This window comes from Danio rerio, chromosome 1, assembly GCF_052040795.2.
Source record: "Danio rerio strain M-AB ecotype USA chromosome 1, GRCz13ab, whole genome shotgun sequence".
In the NCBI taxonomy this organism is placed as follows: Eukaryota; Metazoa; Chordata; class Actinopteri; order Cypriniformes; family Danionidae; genus Danio; species Danio rerio.
In genome coordinates this window covers 9,278,842-9,299,280 of record NC_141021.1, presented here as the reverse complement: position 1 = coordinate 9,299,280, position 20,439 = coordinate 9,278,842, and the positions used below count along the sequence as shown (strand labels likewise).

The following is a 20,439-nucleotide window of genomic DNA, read 5'->3' as shown; positions in this document are numbered from 1 at the left end:
CATCACCCTGGATTTCAACCCATTATCTCGAAACGGCAAATAAAATGTTTGAAACTCTCACCACTTAACTAAGTCACTTGAAATCTCAACTCTACACTGTGGGATTTAATACCTCAATTTGCTTAACTATTTCTTTGAAGCTTTCAGAGGACAAAAAAATAACCACTAGATGTCACTGCAGAAACAGGTTTCAAAACGTTTCAAAGCTTCCACACATTTGCTTAGATTGTTTCAGTGTTTCATTGAGCCTCGTTTTGCCCATCACTACTGTTAAGAATGTTGTGTTCAATATGCACATTTCATTTAGTGCAAATTATTATTATTACTTGTATTATTATTGTTATTATTATTATTATTATTATTATTATTATTATTATTATTATTATTATTATTATTATTATTATTATTATTATTATTTTGATGTATAATTAGAAAATGTTGGGACAGATTTCATAGCCAAGTAAAATTTGACGGTGCAACTTGTTGTGGTGCATAAATTATCATAAATCTTAAGTAAAATTATATATTATATAATTACAATACATGATACTGTTCAGAATTTTGGCTTCAATATAATTTCTCAAAATAAGTAAGTATTTTATTCATTGAAATTTAATTAAATTGGTTTCACAATTGTCAAAAAATCCAGTAAAGACTTTTATATGGTCAACAAAAACTTTTAAAGAGGTAAATGCTGTTAATTTGACCTTTTTATTCATAAAATAATCCTGACAAAAGTGTATGATGGTTTCCATAAAAATATTAAGCAGCACAACTGTTTTTTAACACGGATCAGTATTAGTTATTCACTGATACAAAAAATTTTCTTACACCAAACAGCATATTAGAATTATTAAGATGAGGAAAATAGCATTTACAGGAATAAATTACATTGTAAATGCTAAATCAGAAAGAAATATGGTAATATTTTATTTTGATGGTCCACTTGAGTATTAGTAGACTGTCTGCTTAATATCTGTTAACACTGCTCCTTCAACAGACATTAAACTGACTATAAGAAACATTTCAAGTGCGTCAACTTACACTAACCCTAACCCAACCTAACAGTCTACTTATAATCTAATGAGAATTAGTTGGCATGCAGATGCTATGTAACTTAAATTCAACAAACATACCATCAAAATAAAGTGTGACCGAAAATATTGTTAACTGTAAAACTGTTTCTGTATTTACTTCACTTTTAATCCAGTAAATGCAGCTATTATAAGAACAAAATATCTATATATTTTTTTAACAACACTGCACAGTTTACTGTATTTCATTTGGTCTGAATACAGTGTTTTTTTAACCATATATATTTTTATCATCAAGAATTTCCGATTACGGTCAGATATGCTACAGTCCATGTGAACTGCCCTAAATGATCCCTTTACTATCTGCTCCTTTGGTGTGTATGTGGTTGTCAGTGAGGAGTTTGTGAAGCACTATTTTTCAATTTTCACATCACTACATTTGTTTATGTGTATAATTTATTTCAGGCTCAAGAGGATCTGTTTCCAGCCCTCATGGATCCCCTACCCTCAGCGGCCAGCAGAGCGGCGCTAATGAAGAGATCTGGGTGCTGAGGAAACCTTTAGCTGGTAAATACACAATTTCTAATGCAGTTTAAACATATCCCATGAAAAAAATCTTAATTTAAACCACTACAAATTTCAGTAACATTTATTTTATTAAACTGTATGGTTAAAAGTTCTTGGTAATAAGATCAAGTTCCCGAAATTAAATTGCAAAAGTGTGACTATAGGAGAAAGACCCAGCAATCACAAAATATAGAAAACTTTTTATTAATGCATGCATTCTTTACAGTGCATTTTGATGAATATAAAGTGCAAAAGAAGAACATTTATTATAAATTTGTTTTTCGCAGTAATGTCTTTAATGTGACTTTTGATTAAAAATAAGAATTTCTTTGAACAATAATAGTGTTATTACTGACCTCCAGTTTTTGAATGATATTTGAACGGCTATTTAAAGGGATCTTTTCTGAAGATTTGGACATTTCCAAAAATAGAAATTTCATTTAAAAAAATTCCAATAAAATAGAATTTCTGACCTGTTCTTTTAAAAATCATTTTACATTATCAACATGATAAATAAATAAACAAATACATAAATAAATAAATGAATAAAAAACAAATAGTAACACTTTTAACACACACCCTTTGCTACTAGCATACTACCTGCCTATTATTAAGATATTAACAGTTTATTAGCACTTAGAAAGTATGATCTTATTTTACATCCCTACTCAGACCTTAACCTCTGTAAAATAAAAGTCTGTAAAATAACAGAGAAAAAAATGTACCGCCAGTTTACTACAAGGTTGTTGTACAGTAATATACATCACGATCAAAGACAATATATCAATTCAAACTATTTAAAATGTTAATAAAAGTCACTTTTTCAAACTTTTCAGTGTTAAATGTTGTTGGAAAAAAGATCAAGGTTCCAGAATGCAATTCAAAAGCAAAAATAAACAGTGAAAAATATTAAATTAAAATACAGAAAAATGCTAATTTACAAATATCTTTACAGTGCAACTACTTCATTATAACTATTTGTTGTGTACTACAACTAAGCAACTAATCAGTAGTTTATGGAGCTAAAAATCTTAGCTAATGGTTGGTTAGCGTGAATTGTACTGTACATTAAAATAAAGCGTGACCAATCAAACAAACGAACAAACAAACAAAACACACACGCACATAATTACTTGTCGTATATTCAAGTAGCGACCTTTTCCTTTACTATGAACATGCTCACAGGTTTTCATTTCTTGCATGTTACCTTGTGCCTCCAGCAGGTGGCAGTGTTGGCAGCATGGGAAGCACAGGCAGTCTAAGCGGACGCTCATCTGCTAGTGGACAAAGCAGTAATGCCAATGCCCACCTCACCAACTCTCCAGTACCCGTGCCCACCACCCCAACACACTCACCTGGAGTGAACACACATGGCCTCAATGTCCCGGGACTGCATGCTCAGGCAGAGGGAGTGAAGGTGAGATACATACAAACACTAGTTTAGTCTGTTTAATGAATCAGCCATTTTAAAGGCTAGCTCAAATGCTTAATTCTTAAAGTGCACTGAAACATTCGTGCACTGATAAGCACCATAATGCACTATGAAAGTCAGAGAGCATCAAAATGGAGTTGCAAAATATGAATCGTGAACACTCACCACACAAACAAAGGTGAAACAGAGGTTTAAAACAAAACAAAACAGTAATTTACTTATAGAGGCTGTTGAATGTTTGATTCAGATCATGGCTGATAAGCATTAAGCTATCTGTTCAGATAAACACACAGCTACAGCCGTTATTGACCACACTACAGTTCCACATCACAAAATAATGCACAATGAGGTGGTGATGCATGCAAAAGTTCACCATTTACTCACCCTTAATATTTTCTTCTTCTTTTTTTCTGTTGAAAGATAGTTAAAGTATGTTGGAAACCAATAACCATTTACCTCCACAGTATTAGATTTTCCTACTGTGGAAACCAATGGTTACCAGTTTTCAGCTTTCTTCATAATATCTTCTTTTGTGTTCAACAAAACAGAGAAGAACAAAAAACAAAAGTCATGTGTGAGTAAATGATGACAGAATTTAAATTTTTGGGTGAACTATCCCTTTAAGCCTAAGGTCAAACAAACATCATTAGATACATGCATAATAATCTAGTAAAAAAACAAGTAGAATAGATATCAGACTGGAATATTTCTGGTATATGAAGCAGCCAATGTACAGTGCTCAGCATAATTGAGTACACCCCATTTTAAAAATGATTTTTTTTTATCCATTTCTCAATAAATATAGGTCATATGTTTTGGTGCATTTGAACAAAACAGATTTATTAAACAGATATATTTATTAAAAATATTTTAGACATCAAATACACATGATTTTTAGAAATTAAAAGATAATACAATTAAATTCAAGCTAAATATTGGCAAAAAAAAATGACCTACAAAATTTTAACTAAAGTTCTGCTTTAGGAAGATGTTTTCATCTCAGTGGGTAAACAGATTTCTCTAACAGCACCCAAAATCTTGTTCTGTACATGAAAGTATTACGTTCACTACATCAGGAGCTGATTGCGATGCACCATTTGTCTGTCTTGGTCTCTATTTCTCACATTATTGATCGTGTGTGTGTGCATTTGTGTGTGTGTTTTAGCTGTTGGCCACAGTGCTGTCCCAGTCAGCCAAAGCAAAAGAACATCTTATGGACCAATCTCAGTCTGTCTCAGATCCTAATTCAGGTACTGCGATGTGTGTATGCCTCTTTTTATTTGAGTTTTTATAGAAACATAAAGATTCTTAGCCTTATTTTAGTTACTTTCGAACATTTATCATTTATTGGTGTTAGTAAAAACAGGAAAACAAACCTTTTTTACGTGAGTTTATGGAAAATCTGTTTTTGTTACAGCATATATTATGTATATGTATTATATTGTATATGTCAAAATACAACAAATATATATATATATATATATATATATATATATATATATATATATATATATATATATATATATATATTCTATTGATTTGACTGTTTGTCTCATTTGTACACATCTTGTATGTCCATTTTGTTTCACCTACAGATGTTATATAAGCCCACATGTTTATTCCTGGTAAGTAATGTGCGATTTACATTTTATTTGCTGTTTAGCATCCCCTCAGCGACCTCAGAGTGTATCTGCTGTCCCACGTCAGCAAAGGAAAAAACCTTTTGTGGATCCATTGCTGCAGAGGAAAGATGAAGCTTCAGCTGAGAGCAAGGCAAGTGTGTTTAAATCAACTTAATGCGCCCTACATCATTATTAACATCCTAATTAACATCATTTTGAAAAGTAGTGTGTAAGTACTTCCCCTAACAATGACTAGTGCTGTCACAGTATAAGATTGTAATATCATATCACCATAAAAAACACAGTATTATGGAACAGTTTGCTCAGGTATAATTTTGAAGGAATGTTTTTGCTGCCACACAGTGGCTGTAGTGTGAACTGCCTAACACACTTTTATTTCACATACAGTATCATGACTCTGTCAAAGATACCCTGAATTATTGATTTGTTTGTGTATGTATGTGTGTGTTTCAGAGCTCAGAGGCTGTTGTGGAATGGCTCACCAGTGCGCAGCTGCAGTTCTATACAACAAACTTTCTGACTGCTGGTTATGACCTGCAGACCATCAGCAGAATGACACCAGAGGTAAATAATAAATAAATAAATAAAACAAACCCCAGATGTCACTCATTTGTGTGTTTGTCTATATATATATATATATATATATATATATATATATATATATATATATATATATATATATATATATATATATATGAGTTTTAGATTCAACTTTGTGTGTGTGTGTTGTGTTTGTGTGCATGTTTGTTTATCTACCCACAGGACCTCACTGCTATTGGAGTGACAAAACCAGGGCACAGGAAGAAAATGCTTTCAGAGATCAGCAAAATGAACATCCCAGACTGGATACCTCAAGAGAAACCTGTAAGAAAATAACATGGGATTGTAGAAAAAAATATTGAAAACTCAAATGTTGAATGAAAAACTAGAATTTAAAATGTTGATTACATTTTACATAATGTACATTCACATTCTATAACAAAGTATTCTCAAGGACCATGATTATTTTTTTGTTTCTGTGTAACTTTTTAGTCCAGTCTGGCAGAGTGGCTGTCTGCAATTGGTCTGAATCAGTACTACCAGACTCTGGTTCAAAACGGCTACGACAATATGGACTTCATTAGTGACATTACCTTGGAGGACCTAAAGGAGATCGGCTTCACTAAACTAGGCATGCAACTTTTTTTTTCTTTTATTTATGTATTTCCGCTTTGGATTTTGAATTAATTTTAATATCTGGTATTTCGTTTTTTTTTTATTAGTTGGTTCTTTTATGGCCTGTTTCCACTGACTAGTACGGTTTGTAATAGTACAGTACGGTACACATTTATGTCCATTTCCACTGTTAAAGGTACCACAAAGTAAACGGTGCCATTCCTCTTATTGGCACCACTTTTATAGGGTACTTAGCACAACAGAATGATATTAAAAGAGTGGAGCTAGACACTCAGCTGAATGCTATTGGTTTACAGAGAATTGTCACCAGCATGTGCGACAAGCCATTGAAACAACAGCACAAGAAGCTCCGTATTGAAATAAACAGCTGAGTCATGACACCATAATAATACAGTGATGACCTGAGCTCAAACAAAGCTTGTCATCTTCTTGTGACAAACATCGACATTTCAAGACAGAATCTACTGTACTGTATGTCCTCTATTGTTGTTTACGGGGAATCTAAAAACCTTTGCAAAGCACAAGTGGTGACACTTTTTCTCTCTGTTTGCATGGGCTTGCTGCCTATCAATATATGAAATATTGAACTTGAGTTTACAAAAGATGCAATATGGTAGTGACCCATACGGCTTTATTCTTCGAGTGAGAATGATGCCAATTGCAACATTCTGCTGTTCATCACCCACCTACCAAAATGGTACTATTAGCAATGGAGACACAAGCCTGATCAAAGTGTCCTGTACTGTACTAATCTCAGCCATACTGGAAATGAGGCCTTATAGTTTCTCGATATTCTTTATTTGCTTTTTGGATAACAGCTGGTCATTTCAGCTGGAAAAACAGTACAGTTTAAACCTCACAAGCAAGAATAATAACTGTCTGATATTTTTTCTCTCGAACAAGGACACCAGAAGAAACTGATGCTAGCCATCAAAAGATTGAGTGAATCTCCAGAAGCGGAGAGTCTTTCTAAGGAAAGCCAGTTAGAAGAAAGCACAGATGCAAAACAACCATTAGAAACCAGCACAGAACCAGATGTGAACTCTGTCCCATCAGCTCGAATACGTAAAAGAGCGGAGGGGCGTTCAGAGGGGCGGCCAGAGGGGCGTCCAGATGGGCGTTCGGAGGGGCGTAGCTCACCCCGGCACAGCACACAGGGTCGGGGGATACAAAGAGCTAATGCCCCTCCTCCTCTGAAGAAACCAAGCTCGATTGATAGTCCCACCCCAACACCTCCACACACCCCAACTAAAGGTAGAACCTCATCTTCATCTTCAAATTCTCCTTCACACATCCCTTCCTCTCCACTAAAAACACAAAGCAGGCCCAGAGGGCCTTGCGACTCTCCCCGTTCACATGCTCATGCACGCACCGTCCCAGTACTTTGTCTACCACATGAAGGAGAAACAGAAGAGAGCAATGGTCAAACTCCTTCCCAGCCAAGACGTGGACAGTCTATCAATACAGATGCTGACTTACCCATGCCAGACTCTTCTGTTAAATACGCCACACTAGGTGGACATAAGACCACCTCCAGCAGCTCCACAAGAACCTCTGGCGAATCCCTTGACATCAACAGTGTCAATCGCAGTCAGTCATTTGCCACAGCTCGGCCGCGGAGACGGACTCGTCCTCCAACTCCACCAAAACGCTCATGCTCTTCCATTTCCACTGGGAACCTGACTGATGAGGCTGTGGCTGATGATGCAAGATTAAGCGAAAATAGGGCTAACAATTTGCTACTCAACGTGACATACAGGGAGCGGAGACGGAGTGACTGTGGCATTGCCTCAGAAAAAACGTCATCTGGGGGCAGCGTTAGAGACATTGCTGCCATGCTGGAAATGTCCAATCTTGGAAACAGTGGTAAAGGAAGTGGAAGTGGTTACACGCAGGTAATTACACTGTTTAATTATGCAAAATCTATGAATAAAACATTCTACTGTCAAGATTAAGTGCAATTATTCCTGACAAACTATTTTACAATAGCTGCGTCCCAAATGGCACACTATACACTACACTATGCAATCATGCACTATGTACTTATGCACTTACACACTCAACAGGATAGTATATGCATGTAGTGTTGTCCCAAATGACACACTAATGTTTTTTCTACTAAGCGGAAATTTAAACCGTTTCCCTGATGACGTTTGACAGTCGCCAAATCAGTGAAATAAACAACCAAATTATCAAATAATACCTGCCATGAGTATAACCGCATTCACCATCGGTAGGCGCTATAATCACTCTCGTAGGAGAATTTTGCTTTCACCATCCAAAATAAATGAAGTTATTCAACATGTGCGTCCGATAGCTCCGCCCCTTCCGCTACGTAAGCAAACCTGCGGTCGTTGAGTGCGTGAAGTGTCCATCATTCCACACTTCATTTTAGCAGCTGAATAAGTGCATCATCCGGGTAATTAAAGTGCACTCATTATTTTTAGAGTTTTCAGTGTGAACACACTAATTGCACTATTTATACTACAAAATGGCGTAGAACAGTGCATAAGTATGCGATTTGGGACGCAGCTAATATTTTTAAGTGTACCGGAAATGAGTATGCATGGGTAACTGTTTAGGAAAATAATTCTGTAATTATGTGATTGATTGATTGATTGATTGATTGAAACCTAGCTAAACTCTGTTGTACATGTCCCCAGGTTAGTCAAAACGTCCTGAGGCAGAACCGTGAAGTTCTCAATTTGGATGCAGATAGTCGACGTCGCACAATCAGCGAGTTTTATGATTCTCAAAAGCAGTCTGCTGATGTACAAGAAGCTGAGATGAGGCAGGACACGGCACATCATAAACCAGAACCTCGTGAAACCCATCTACTTAAACAGGCCCCTGAACCACGTCCCCGCTCCATGATCACTCATCTGGAAGGGGGTGTTTCTTCTCTGCCTCAAGAGGAGTGGTCACGAATGGATGCAACAGCGACATTGAGAAGGCCTCGACCACCACATCACACTGATGGTGAACATTTCAACCTGACAGAAACTAGTACGATAAAGCGAAGGCCCAAAGCATTGGCTCAGCCCCAAAGTAATGGGACAGATGGGGATGGACCAGAGAACTTTCGAAGAAGGCCTGTATCTGAAGCTTGCGTCGGAGATGGTGGTAGGGATGAAGAACTTCACCATGATGGTTTTGGATCTCTTCCTAGGCAAATACTGAAACCCCCAGTTTCACCTAAACCAGCAATGGCCCTTCGAAAATTCGATCCTCCAACTCCAACAAGAAGGGTTCCCTTACCTGGGCCAGAAGGTCAGCATAGTCCAGGTAACAATTGTCCTGCTTAGTAATTCATTAATGAATACAATTTATGGGTATTTTAAACAGCAACTGAAGGATTCCAGGTCTTTGTTTGGCATTACAGTTGATGTTTGTTATTGTGTTTTTCTTCAATTCTTGTTGTACATTACATGAATTCTCTGTCTCTTTATAGTTGAGGTTAGGAAAATCCCTCCTCCAGTATCTCCCAAGCCAAGTCCGCCGCCGACACTGCCTAAACCTGTTAAAATCAAGCCAATCCATACCATTGGAACTCCTGGTTCTCCTCAGCCAGATGTTGTCAGTCCATTCAGTGCCTCTTTTAGCCCCGTTTCAATTGAACAACTGGAGCATCCACCACAGACACTGAGTCCAGTCACCCCAAAACCAATGGAGGGAAGCATGCTTTCCCCACGTCCAGCAACATCTCCAGCTCAGAGTCCACAGACACCCCAAACCCCACAAACCCCACAAACACCCTCCACACCAGGCTCAGGCTCAGCTCCAGTGAAGCCCCCAAGGTCTTCCATGGCCGGTCTCTCAGTAGACATCCCAAGCCCTCTTGAAGTAGATGTACCTGGATTGGATGTGCAAAAGAGGCTCAGAGAATCAGATAAGCAGAGAGAGGATGATGACATGAGGAAGCAAGAGAGAGTAGATGAAGTTGGATTTGCTAAAATGGAAAGGACAGGTCTGATCCAGCTGGATCCATTGTTTCAAGGTGAACAAGGCCTGATTTCAGGTTCCTCTGTGGGGAGTCATTTAATTGAGGCAGGGGATGGAGCAGGACCAGTGGTAATGAGAAGAAGGAAGGTAGGTGTAGCCAGACAGACACAAGTAGAGGGGGAATCACAAGAAGGAGAAGGAAAGACAGAGATGGAAGGCCAAGGGTTACTAAAGATCGCTGAAACAGGAGGCTCTTCTTGTGGGGACGTAATGCAACTCAGACTGGACGAGACCAGTGCATCCCTGGCAGCTGCTCTGGAAGTCGTGGAGGAAAAGATTAAGAAGGATGACAGGTACATGAGTGGATGTTTCTAGACATTAAAAACAAATTCTGTTTTTCCTCTTTGGCTATAAGGGCTCTATTTTAATGACCTAGTCACAAAGTCTAAAGCATTAAGGGTGTGTGCGAATCCACTTTGGCTATTTTAAGGAAGGAAAGAAGACACTATAGCGCACACCCTAGCGCATGGTCTAACAGAGTTGTGCTTATTAATGAGTTATGGGTGTGTTTAAAGCACAACGCGAATTAAACCAATCAGAGTCTCATCTCCCATTCCCTTTAAGAGTCAGTTGTGTTGCGCCAAGGCACATTTGCTATTAACATGGCAGACTTTGTAGTGGATAAACTAAATAGAAAAGTTGAAACCCTTTACTAGCAAGAAAACAGTTAAACAGACCATCTGCAGTACGAGGATAAAGAACGAAGCTCCTCCATTCGGCCTCTTTACTTTTACTACTTTACTCCTTTACTTTCGTGTACAAAGAAACGGTGTTGTACGCACTCCACTGAAGACATCCATTAGTCTACATGTTTAATTTGATTTAAGCGCAAAGATTTGTTTCAAAACTACTTCTAAATTCAGTTCTAATTCCCAGCAAACAAATAAATAAACTATAATAACGAAGTGTGGTAAAAAAAAAAAAACTGAGTTATATCCATACACACATCCTATCCGTATGCCCCATACAGTGATGCTTACGTCTCCAAAGCGCCACAGGTACTTTTTTTCTTAAAACAAATATAAATATGCATATAATTAATAATAATAATAATAATAAAATTATATATGCAAATGATCATGAATAAACTGAATAAAGCCCCCAGAGATGGAGGCATGGAGGTAGTGGTTTTTATATTTATGTTAAAAATAATAATTTTTGTAACAATTTTATAATAATTTTTGTTTAATCCTTTTTTTTTTTTTCATATGTAAAAATATTTGTGTGTCACTGTACATCCTGTGTGCATTAACCAATGTGTATGCGTTTTGGACCTGCATAGATGCATAACTAACACACTCTGTGCTGGACTTTAGACCAGCTTTCAGTTGGTCAGTTGCGCAGTCTATTTCAGTACCTAAAAATAGCAACGCACCTTAACACACCTCCTTTTTAGTGGAGAACGTAAAAGGTAAAATTTAGGCTTGCGCTGGTCTGAAAATAGCAACAAATCGTGCCAAACATGTCTTGTGCCTCATTGCACCAGGTGTAGGATAGATCCCCAAGTCTTATCATTAGCTATGTTTACATCCAATGATGTAAATTAGTTTTATGCTAAAAACTGAAATATTGCACAAAACACTGACGTATAAAGCACTATTTCCATCCATTTAGGCAAAGAGAACAAAATTGTTACTTCCTGATAAACTGGCGGCAAATATGAATATTTGGTGCAATAGGAGAAGCTACTGTGGGATTTTTTCTTATGTAATATTTGACCTGCACCTCAGAAGACAAAGATAAAATGCAATGAATGTGCGCTGACTTTTAGAGATTCGAGACCACACAGTAATTGCTGAAGACTGCAATGGATTGAAACATAAGCTATTGCATTATGATAACGATAGCTTGAAGTTTTTCTATTCTCTTCATTCTTCTATTTTTTTCCCTCTCCAGCTCCACCGTGGACAACAAGAGCACAGTCAACATCCTCGATGACATTGGCAGCATGTTTGATGACCTTGCGGACCAGTTGGATGCCATGTTAGATTAAAAATCTAATTCCAATGGGAGTGTGACACTCAATTGTCTTAAAGATTTTCAGTGAGGACCAACGAAACCTATATGGATGCCACCTCAGAAAAATAAGAACAGGACAGGGCAGATTACGCTCTTCCACTCTCAGTCGAAATACTTTAAGTTAAATCAACCTCAAACCCCTTTCATTCTCCACCAGCCTTTCGTCCTACTCTAGTGGCCAGAATAGATACCGCAAGAACATATCCTGATCTGCAAATACAGCCTGCTGTCATGCTGCTTTCAGAGATAAGCACAAATTTAAGAAAGACTGTATGTGGCGAGCTTTCTAAATACATTATAAGCAGAGAAAAGCTATTATGTGTGAGTGTGTGTGTGTGTGTATATGTGTACAATATGTGGAGTGAGAGTTGAATATTGATGAATATTTCTTTTGATGGCAGTGTAAAGAGCTGTACCATTCTCTGCCGAGAGCTTGTCCACTTGTAAATGGGAACTTTGAATTTCACCTTGTGGTCTTCAGCTGGACAAGTCAATGAGAAACCGAACACGTTTTGGACGATGAGCACAGTCCTATTTATAGCCCTTGAAAATATTCAGACTTTTTTGGACTATTTTATCCAAGATTTCTTTATTCCCTTGAAGTCTAATGAGGTCAAGCTTGGGACTTAAAGAGGTATATTGTAACCTTTATGTACGTTATTATTGTTGTTGCTGTTGTTGTTGCTGTTGTTGTCAGTGTGTGTGTGAATGTTTGACTGTGTAGTGTAGCTCTCGCATTGACAAATCCCACCCTGCCCAAGGTGAAATACATAGACATAGAGTACAGAATAAGATGCTGGAGAGAGTAGTGTATATATGACATATAGTTTATAGTTATCATTGATAGTCTATAGAGTATGGAATGCATCAATATGGAATGCTAAAGACACCTGCTCATTCCTAATGTGCTCTAATAAGTGTTTGTGTGTGTTTGTATGTGTGTGTTAGGAGGAAGGATCTGTTTAAGAGTGAGAGAATTAGGAAGTTTGTGTTCATACTTTTGAAAATGAGGCACTATGTATGTCTTCTCTTACAAAAACGTACCATGTATTTGAACATGGCGCCATGGTATTTTTTAAGCATCTTAGATGAGCAGATCAATTCTTCAGTGCATGGATATGGTAATCATACAGTACCATGGTAGAGTTCCAAGTACTGTTTCATTACCATCTGATACCATAGTACCTCTTCAGTACTTTTTTGTAAGGGCTGAATGTGTGTCAGTGCAATTTTCCCTGTTTTGTCATGCAAACAACCAACAAATAAGACTTGCTGACAGAATAAGTTGCAAATGCTATACGATTAGATTATTTAAGACGATGTTATTGCAAGATGTATAAGACTACAGAGCAATATTTTTATCCATGCACCATGTTGTTAATTTAGCTTTATAAATGATACTTTAAAACCAGCCGTCTGGGATGCAACAGAACTGAGCATTTTCCGACAATCATGACAGTGTTGTCCTTGATTTTGACCCTGCAAAGTCAGTGGAATAGATGTTGGAGTATCAAATCTTTTGCAGTGTAAAACTGTGTAATAATCAGTTGTTATTTTGTGTAAACCTTCAGATGGCTAATGTGTTTGTCTGACCCTGGTGAAATGATCATCAAAGACCTCTTCCATGTAAAAAGCATTGAGAATATGTGGAATTCATATAAATAAATTGTTATGAATATAAGAGTGGGTTTGACTTATGACGCCAAAACTATTACAGTTTCTTTTTGCGACGAAAACATGACTTGCTTGTTAATATTATCATTATTTAAGTCAATCTGCAGACGCCTCCAAAGGGTAGCTGTTAATAGGGTTGGAAAAATGTGACCCACTGAAAAAAAATATTCAAGGATGATTTCTTGGATTTACTAAAAAAAATTTAAGTTAGGGGGTTGTAAACAATTTAAATTTATTTGGGCTGATTTTAAACAAACAAATTAAATTGAACATTACTAAATTTAATTTGTTTGTTTAAATTCAACACAAATAAATTGTTTGCAACAACTTTGCAGACAGCATTTTGTGTGTGTGTGTAATCTAGTTCACTTTGACTAAGAAACATCTGACCTAAAATCAAATAATAATAATAATTTATTTTATTTGTAAATGTCGCCTTTCAAGACACCCAAGGTCGCCTTACAATAAGCATCAACAGACATGCTAAACAAATTAAACATTACTAAACCAATCATTGACCAAACATGTTAAACACACAATAGCGACTATCAAAGAACATAATAAAAACATAATGAAAAATTGTTAAAGAAAAGTTTGCTTAAAAAGATGGATCGTTAGACGGGATTTAAAAGTGTGAAGACTATCACTGCTCCTTAGAATTAGGGGAAGCGAGTTCCATAGCCGAGGAGCCATAGAGCTAAAGGATCTGTCTCCCATTGTGCTCAATCGAGTGCGAGGTAGTACCAGGGTGGAGTTGTTGGCTAATCTAAGGGTACCAGAAGGGGTGTAGATATGAAGTTACGGATGTGGTCTGAATCGCATGTGTGCAGTTACGAATGTGGTCAGGACAAGATGAATCTCCCTCATTTTGTGCTGTTTGCATAATGATTTGATTGTTTTACAGCAAGTGCTTTGGTTTTTTTATTGAGTGTGTCCGCAAGTTTCAGATGGAAATGATTAACACACCACCTACCTTTGCACCATAACCTGCCGTTATGTTTGCTTTTCTGAAGTTTTATATTGATGTCTGAAATGCAGCTTGTATTGCAAACATACCAAAAGAACACACAAGCATTGGGACAAAACATAAACGTCAGTTTACATTCTATTAGTTATCTCCATTCTGTAATGTTATAGTTTATATGGTTTGTTCAATTTTTCACTTGACATATGTGTTAGGATATAGGACAATATGTGATACAACTGTTTAAAAATCTAGAAACTGATAGTTAAAAAAAAAAATCAGAATACTGAGAAAATCACATTTAAAGTGTTGAGCAATTATGAATTAAAAATTGAGTTTGATACCTTCATGATATTTAAATATTATATTCTAGTAATTGCTGGCATTTATAATAAAAATCTATAAATATACACATGCAACTGAAGAACAGGTCCAAGGTCACATGTAGTGTGTTGTTCTTTAGTTTCTTTAAGAAAAGGGAGGACAAGCAAGCTCTCACACTTAAAAAATATGCTTATTCTATTTTCTGAATATTTTCATAATTTGCTGTTAACATCATTACTTATTTTTATCAACCAAAAATAGAAATAAAAAAATGGCAATAAAGAGTAGAGCCATAATTCTTACATACCTGCATGCACCATACTATAAATAGGCTTCTCTTTTGGTAATATAACTCACGTCATTTGTTATTTTGTCTTTTGTGAGTCCATATGAACTAGAGGGGCATGAATGTGCAACTACTTTAGACCTCAAATTACTTTCAGTTTCCATTTACAATAAATGCTCACATCTTGTAACACCCTGTTACGAACACTCTTTGAAGAAATTGCAGCTAAGATTTGCTGCCATATACCATCGTACCCATCTGCGCATTAGACTATAGGCTGCTGAAGAAGGTATATTTTGGACAAACTGTGGTGAGTGTCTAATGCAGTTTCAAGCAAACCGTTATGTACATAAAACTATGTAATTAAATACATTTCCTGTTTGAAAAAAGCAAACAAAAACACTAGCCGTCTGGAATTGGAAGGCTTGTTTTTACTTACAGCATATATGAGATATAAGTATTTATAGTTGATTTTTGGCATGCATCTTAAGGCATTTTTACATCTGGCTGGTTTGAGCTTGGAAATCTGGTGCCTTTCTGTCTGTTACGATCGTTTATGAAAGCACCACACTGCCCGCACCCCACTTGGCATAAAATTGTTGAGACGGGGATTTAGTTTGGTGCTGGGCACATTTTGTTTATAATATTTAACAATAACATTATTTGCGCTCGAGCCACACCAAAATAATATATATTAGTACGCTTGAATTTAGTCAAGACTAAAGATTAACGGTGGAAATTTGCTAAGTCTTAAACTGTCATTGTCATCTCCGAATTATTCATGGTATTTTTATAATGTATACAGATGTCCGTCAACTTCCATATTTTCCTACATGTTGCTTTTAAAACTCAGCTTTTGACGAATGTTTTATTTTTATTTTTGTCTGCAAACTTGGTGCTAACAAACGATGTTTAAAAATCTTCTATTTGTAATCCTGGACTTCTCAGAAATGCTGTACAGTTACATTTGTTCTGTTTGTTCTGTCCTTCAGTGAACTGTGATTCAAAGTGAAACCGAAAGTAAAAACCTGTAGGTAATGCTCTGATGAGAGTTGCTATATTTGAGCTCTCTATAACAATGAACTAATTAGCGATTTTATTATTCATCTTATTACAGTTTTTCCCAATTGTTTACACACATTTTCTGAAAGCAAGTCTCATATTGTCAGAACTCTACACAAAAAAAGAAGGAAAAAAATAGTGTAAAGCAGGAATTGTGCTTGTTGTTTAGCAGAATTGGTTCAGGTTGGTGCATCAGTTACATGTTGTAGTCACTGTGTCTGAAGTAAAAGTAATTGTGTGTAAATAACTAAGAAAAACGGTATTCTGTTTCATTACATCTTTTGTGTGTTTCTAGTGTGCTTATACATTTATAAGAGGAAAAAAGAAATGGGAGGATCAAAATCAAAACAAACACCCACTGATGGTAAGTTAAGCCTTTAATATTATAAATGTCCTCACCAGAAAATATTCTACTTTAAACTAAAGGCTACATTTAAGGGGATTTTTAAGCACTCATATCCAGATATAATCAGTTTATTGTTAAATGTATGTTTATCTGATTTATAGATTCTTCCAAAAAGCTGGACAAACCATGGAGGAACTTTGACTGGGAGTGAGTGACAATGCAGATAATGGGCCATGCTATGATTACAAAACATTTTGAATCTAAAAGTAGCTATTTAATGCTTATTTAGGAGAAAATCTTTTAAAAAGCAATGGGTGTGCCACTCCTAAATGTAGAACTTCTAAAGTTTAGAATTTTTACAGTGTGTTTTAGTGCTAAAACTAGCCCTAAGTATGTGAAATGTTAAAAGTAGTGAAGAGAACTCCTTAATCACTCAGACTGAATCAAAATCAATCATCTATCATGTTTGCTTTTGTACAAAAGATGCATTTATTTTCACACACACATGATTCCACACACCTTTTTTTTTTTAAATAGCAAAAGATGTATATAAAATGTATCTCTTATCTTTTTCAGACAGAAGGACAGACTTAAAGAACGCCTAGAAAAGTTTCAGCTGAGCAGTCCAGATCTTAATTGCGTCAAGCTCCTGGTAGCTGGACAAATTGGAGCAGGAAAGTCCAGCTTTATTAACTCAGTCAACAGTGCCTTTCAAGGACAGATTGTCTGTGATGCACAAGCTGATGCTCAATCAGCAGCCAGTCACAGTTATACAAAAAAAGTAGGTATTTTTTGACTCCTGTTGCGTTCCCATGGTACTAAAATAATGTAGTGCTAAAAACGAGCCTGCTATAAATTTAACAACACATTTTCAGGAAATATAGACAAATCACTAAATTAATCAGGTGAATTCATTTAAAATAACCAGCATCTCAAACTGTTTTGCCATAATGTGTGATATTTACATATATCTGTGGTGTGAACTATTTAATTACAGCTGGAAGGATACCGCATCAAAAATGCAGATGCAGATTTGCCTTTTGAAATCTGTGATGTAATGGGTTTAGAACCACAAGAATTATCTGGGTTACAACCAGAAGATGTTGTCAAGATCATACACGGCCATGTGAAGGAGGGCTATAAGGTTATACATTCAAATGAAAATTTCCTTCATTCATTTAACTCATAATGAACATTTGAACAATGCCTTATTTGTATATATTTTGCCTGTATTTCACAGTTTACAGAGAATCCAATAACTAGTAAAAGTGAATCATACAATGAAATCCCTTCACTGTCAGATCAAGCATTCTGCCTGGTGTACGTTGTGGATGCAAATACAATCCAGTTAAAGTCAGATGATACAACACTTCTTAAAAAGCTGAGGCTCATCCGCAAGAAACTCACTGATGAAGGTAAAACTTTGTATAACCGCATGGTAGTGTAATATATAAAATGTCTTGAAAACATAGATATATTGTTGTTTTGAATGAAATGGTAGAAATGAAGTGTAGGAACCTATTAAAACATTTATATTTGTATCAATTAGATTTTGCTTCTTATTGCAGGCATTCCTCAGGTGATTGTCCTGACTAAAGTGGATGAAGCATGTAAACTGGTCGAAAGTAATCTAAAGGACATCTACTACAGCATTACAATTAAAAAAAAGGTAGATCATTTAATACACATTTCATGTTTTTGTTGTTGTTGTGATTTTACCAAAAATTTTGCATTCTGTTTCTGTCCAGATGGAGTTCTGCAGTGCAGAGATTGGCGTGCCAATGACCATGATTTTCCCTGTCAAGAACTACCATAATGAGGTTGACACAGATGACTCTGTTGATGCTTTGATACTTAAGGCATTTGATCAAATTGTGCGTTCAGCTAATGCCAGACTAAGCCGTGGATCTTCCAATGAATAAGAAATGAATGTTGACGACCTGAGAATGTTGTAGAGCAGAAGAACACAGTTATGTTTTACTGGGTAAAATATAGGCTTATAGATTTTTAGAATAACACCTACAATTGTATTTAGGATGAATATGAAATAACCCATATGTAATAATCTTTATCAAGACACGTTCTATGTATACATCATGATAGAAAAACATTTGACAATGGTAAAGGGTATCACACATAGGCCTATCAGAAGTTTTGAAGCATCCTTATGGATGGTTTAAAAATTGATGTTTAAAATAATAATAATAAAAAATAAATAAATAAATAAATAAATAACAAAAAAGTAAATTTGCATCTTTATGAAGATCCAATTTAAATAGCTCACTCGTGTGAATATTAGCAAATATCGAGTAGTGCATGCAAATATTGAACTGTACTTCAACAGTAAAAGCTTTACCTATTTCACCTTCTCTAGCAGGGAGTCTAGCAGAGTATTAACATGTTAATCAGCAATACTATCTTTTATAACCCTTATAATAATTATAATTCTATAGTAAAGTCTGTGATAATTTTTTTTTTTTTTTTTGCATGTAGCAAATACAAAGATAAATATAATTAATTGCTGTATATGTAATAGAATATAGCAAAAAGTTGCTAGTTGTAATAGCGATTAATTCCGGATTCAGTCAGCATGCATGGAGATGTTCCTATTGTATTGCATGTTTGGAATCTGCGTAAATGAAATCCTAAAAGCAACTATTTTTGTCTACATAACATTCTTGACCACATTCTTAGTGAAGAAATTGTAAATAAAGGATCTGTGTGAGAGTGAGAGAATTAAGAAGTTTGTGTTCATTCTTTTGTAAATGAGGCAATATGTATGTCTTCTCTTACAAAAATTTACCATGCTTTATAAGTGATACTTTTAAAATCAGCCATCTGATACAACAGAACTGAGCATTTACTGACATCAGGAGTGAACATATCTTCTGAATGTAAAGAGAAACGTAGCTGCTTATGGGGCCGTGCATATAGGACCCTATCATATACCTGGCCCAATAAAGCGCAAGACGTGTTTCCATGATGTGTTGCTATTTTCAGATCACACAACATTAATTTTCCCATTTTCCGCCATGTTGTTTAAATAGCAAATCCATTTGCGCCACTTTGTGGACTCATGGGTTTTCTGCTCTGGAAAGGAGGTGTGTTAAGGCGCATTGTTGGCGCTGAAAGCAGGTCTAAAGTCCAGCGCAGAGTGCGTTAGTTGGGTGCCTCCCCTACACATTAAAACACACAGGATGAACAGCAATACAGAAATTTCTTTACAAATTAACAAATAATTAATGGATTAAAATATTAGAAAAAATGATTATTTTAATTTTTATTATTATATTATATTATTTAATATTCATTTTATTTTTGGCTTATTTTCTTTATTAATCTGGGGTTGCCACAGTGGAATGAACTACCAACTTATTCAGCACATGTTTTATAGAATGCCCTTCCAGCTGCAACCCATCACTGGGAAACATCCATACACACTCATTCACACACATATACCATGGACAATTTAGCCTACCCAATTTACCAGTACAGCATGTCTTTGGACTTGTGGGGGAAACCTGAGCACCCAACACGAGGGGAACATGCAAACTCTACGCAAAAATGCCAACTGATCCAGTTGAGGCTCGAACCTGTGACCTTCTTTCTTTGAGGCAATTGTGCTACCCACTGCGCCACCGTGCTGCCCATCATTGGAGAATACTTGACCAAAAAATAATTTAGCCTTAACCTCAAAAAATACATTTTACCTCAAAAGTACATTTAGTCTCATTCTGTTTTTAATGAACATTTTCATCACTTGCATTTCTATCAGGACCACTATTGTCATTATATAAGAGAACACAATTGTATTTGAGTTGAGGGGTATAATGATTCTGTTTTGGGCAAACTTTCCCTATCCGCTCAGCATTGGACAGGGAGAGCATGAAGGACAGAACCAGCATTAATA

General features: G+C 36.0%; 2 protein-coding genes across 2 annotated transcripts; both read left to right on the top strand.

Annotated features, from left to right (window-relative positions):
• The first annotated feature begins 942 nt into the window (after window positions 1-942).
• si:dkeyp-9d4.3 lies at window positions 943-13,554 on the top strand. Its single transcript, XM_087236668.1, has 11 exons — window positions 943-1,601; window positions 2,822-3,018; window positions 4,199-4,283; window positions 4,697-4,806; window positions 5,130-5,240; window positions 5,439-5,540; window positions 5,709-5,847; window positions 6,756-7,747; window positions 8,516-9,137; window positions 9,304-10,147; window positions 11,751-13,554. The coding sequence occupies exons 2-11, from the start codon at window positions 2,842-2,844 to the stop codon at window positions 11,845-11,847; spliced, it is 3,279 nt and encodes a 1,092-aa protein (XP_087092794.1). The 5' UTR covers window positions 943-1,601; window positions 2,822-2,841; the 3' UTR covers window positions 11,848-13,554.
• Window positions 13,555-15,186: 1,632 nt separating this feature from the next.
• On the top strand, window positions 15,187-19,272 carry ifi44a1 (interferon induced protein 44a1). Its single transcript, XM_087236678.1, has 8 exons — window positions 15,187-15,431; window positions 16,479-16,547; window positions 16,691-16,736; window positions 17,106-17,310; window positions 17,527-17,673; window positions 17,770-17,944; window positions 18,098-18,198; window positions 18,278-19,272. Exons 2-8 carry the CDS (start codon window positions 16,511-16,513, stop codon window positions 18,449-18,451), a joined length of 885 nt encoding a protein of 294 aa, XP_087092804.1. The 5' UTR covers window positions 15,187-15,431; window positions 16,479-16,510; the 3' UTR covers window positions 18,452-19,272.
• Window positions 19,273-20,439: the final 1,167 nt, after the last annotated feature.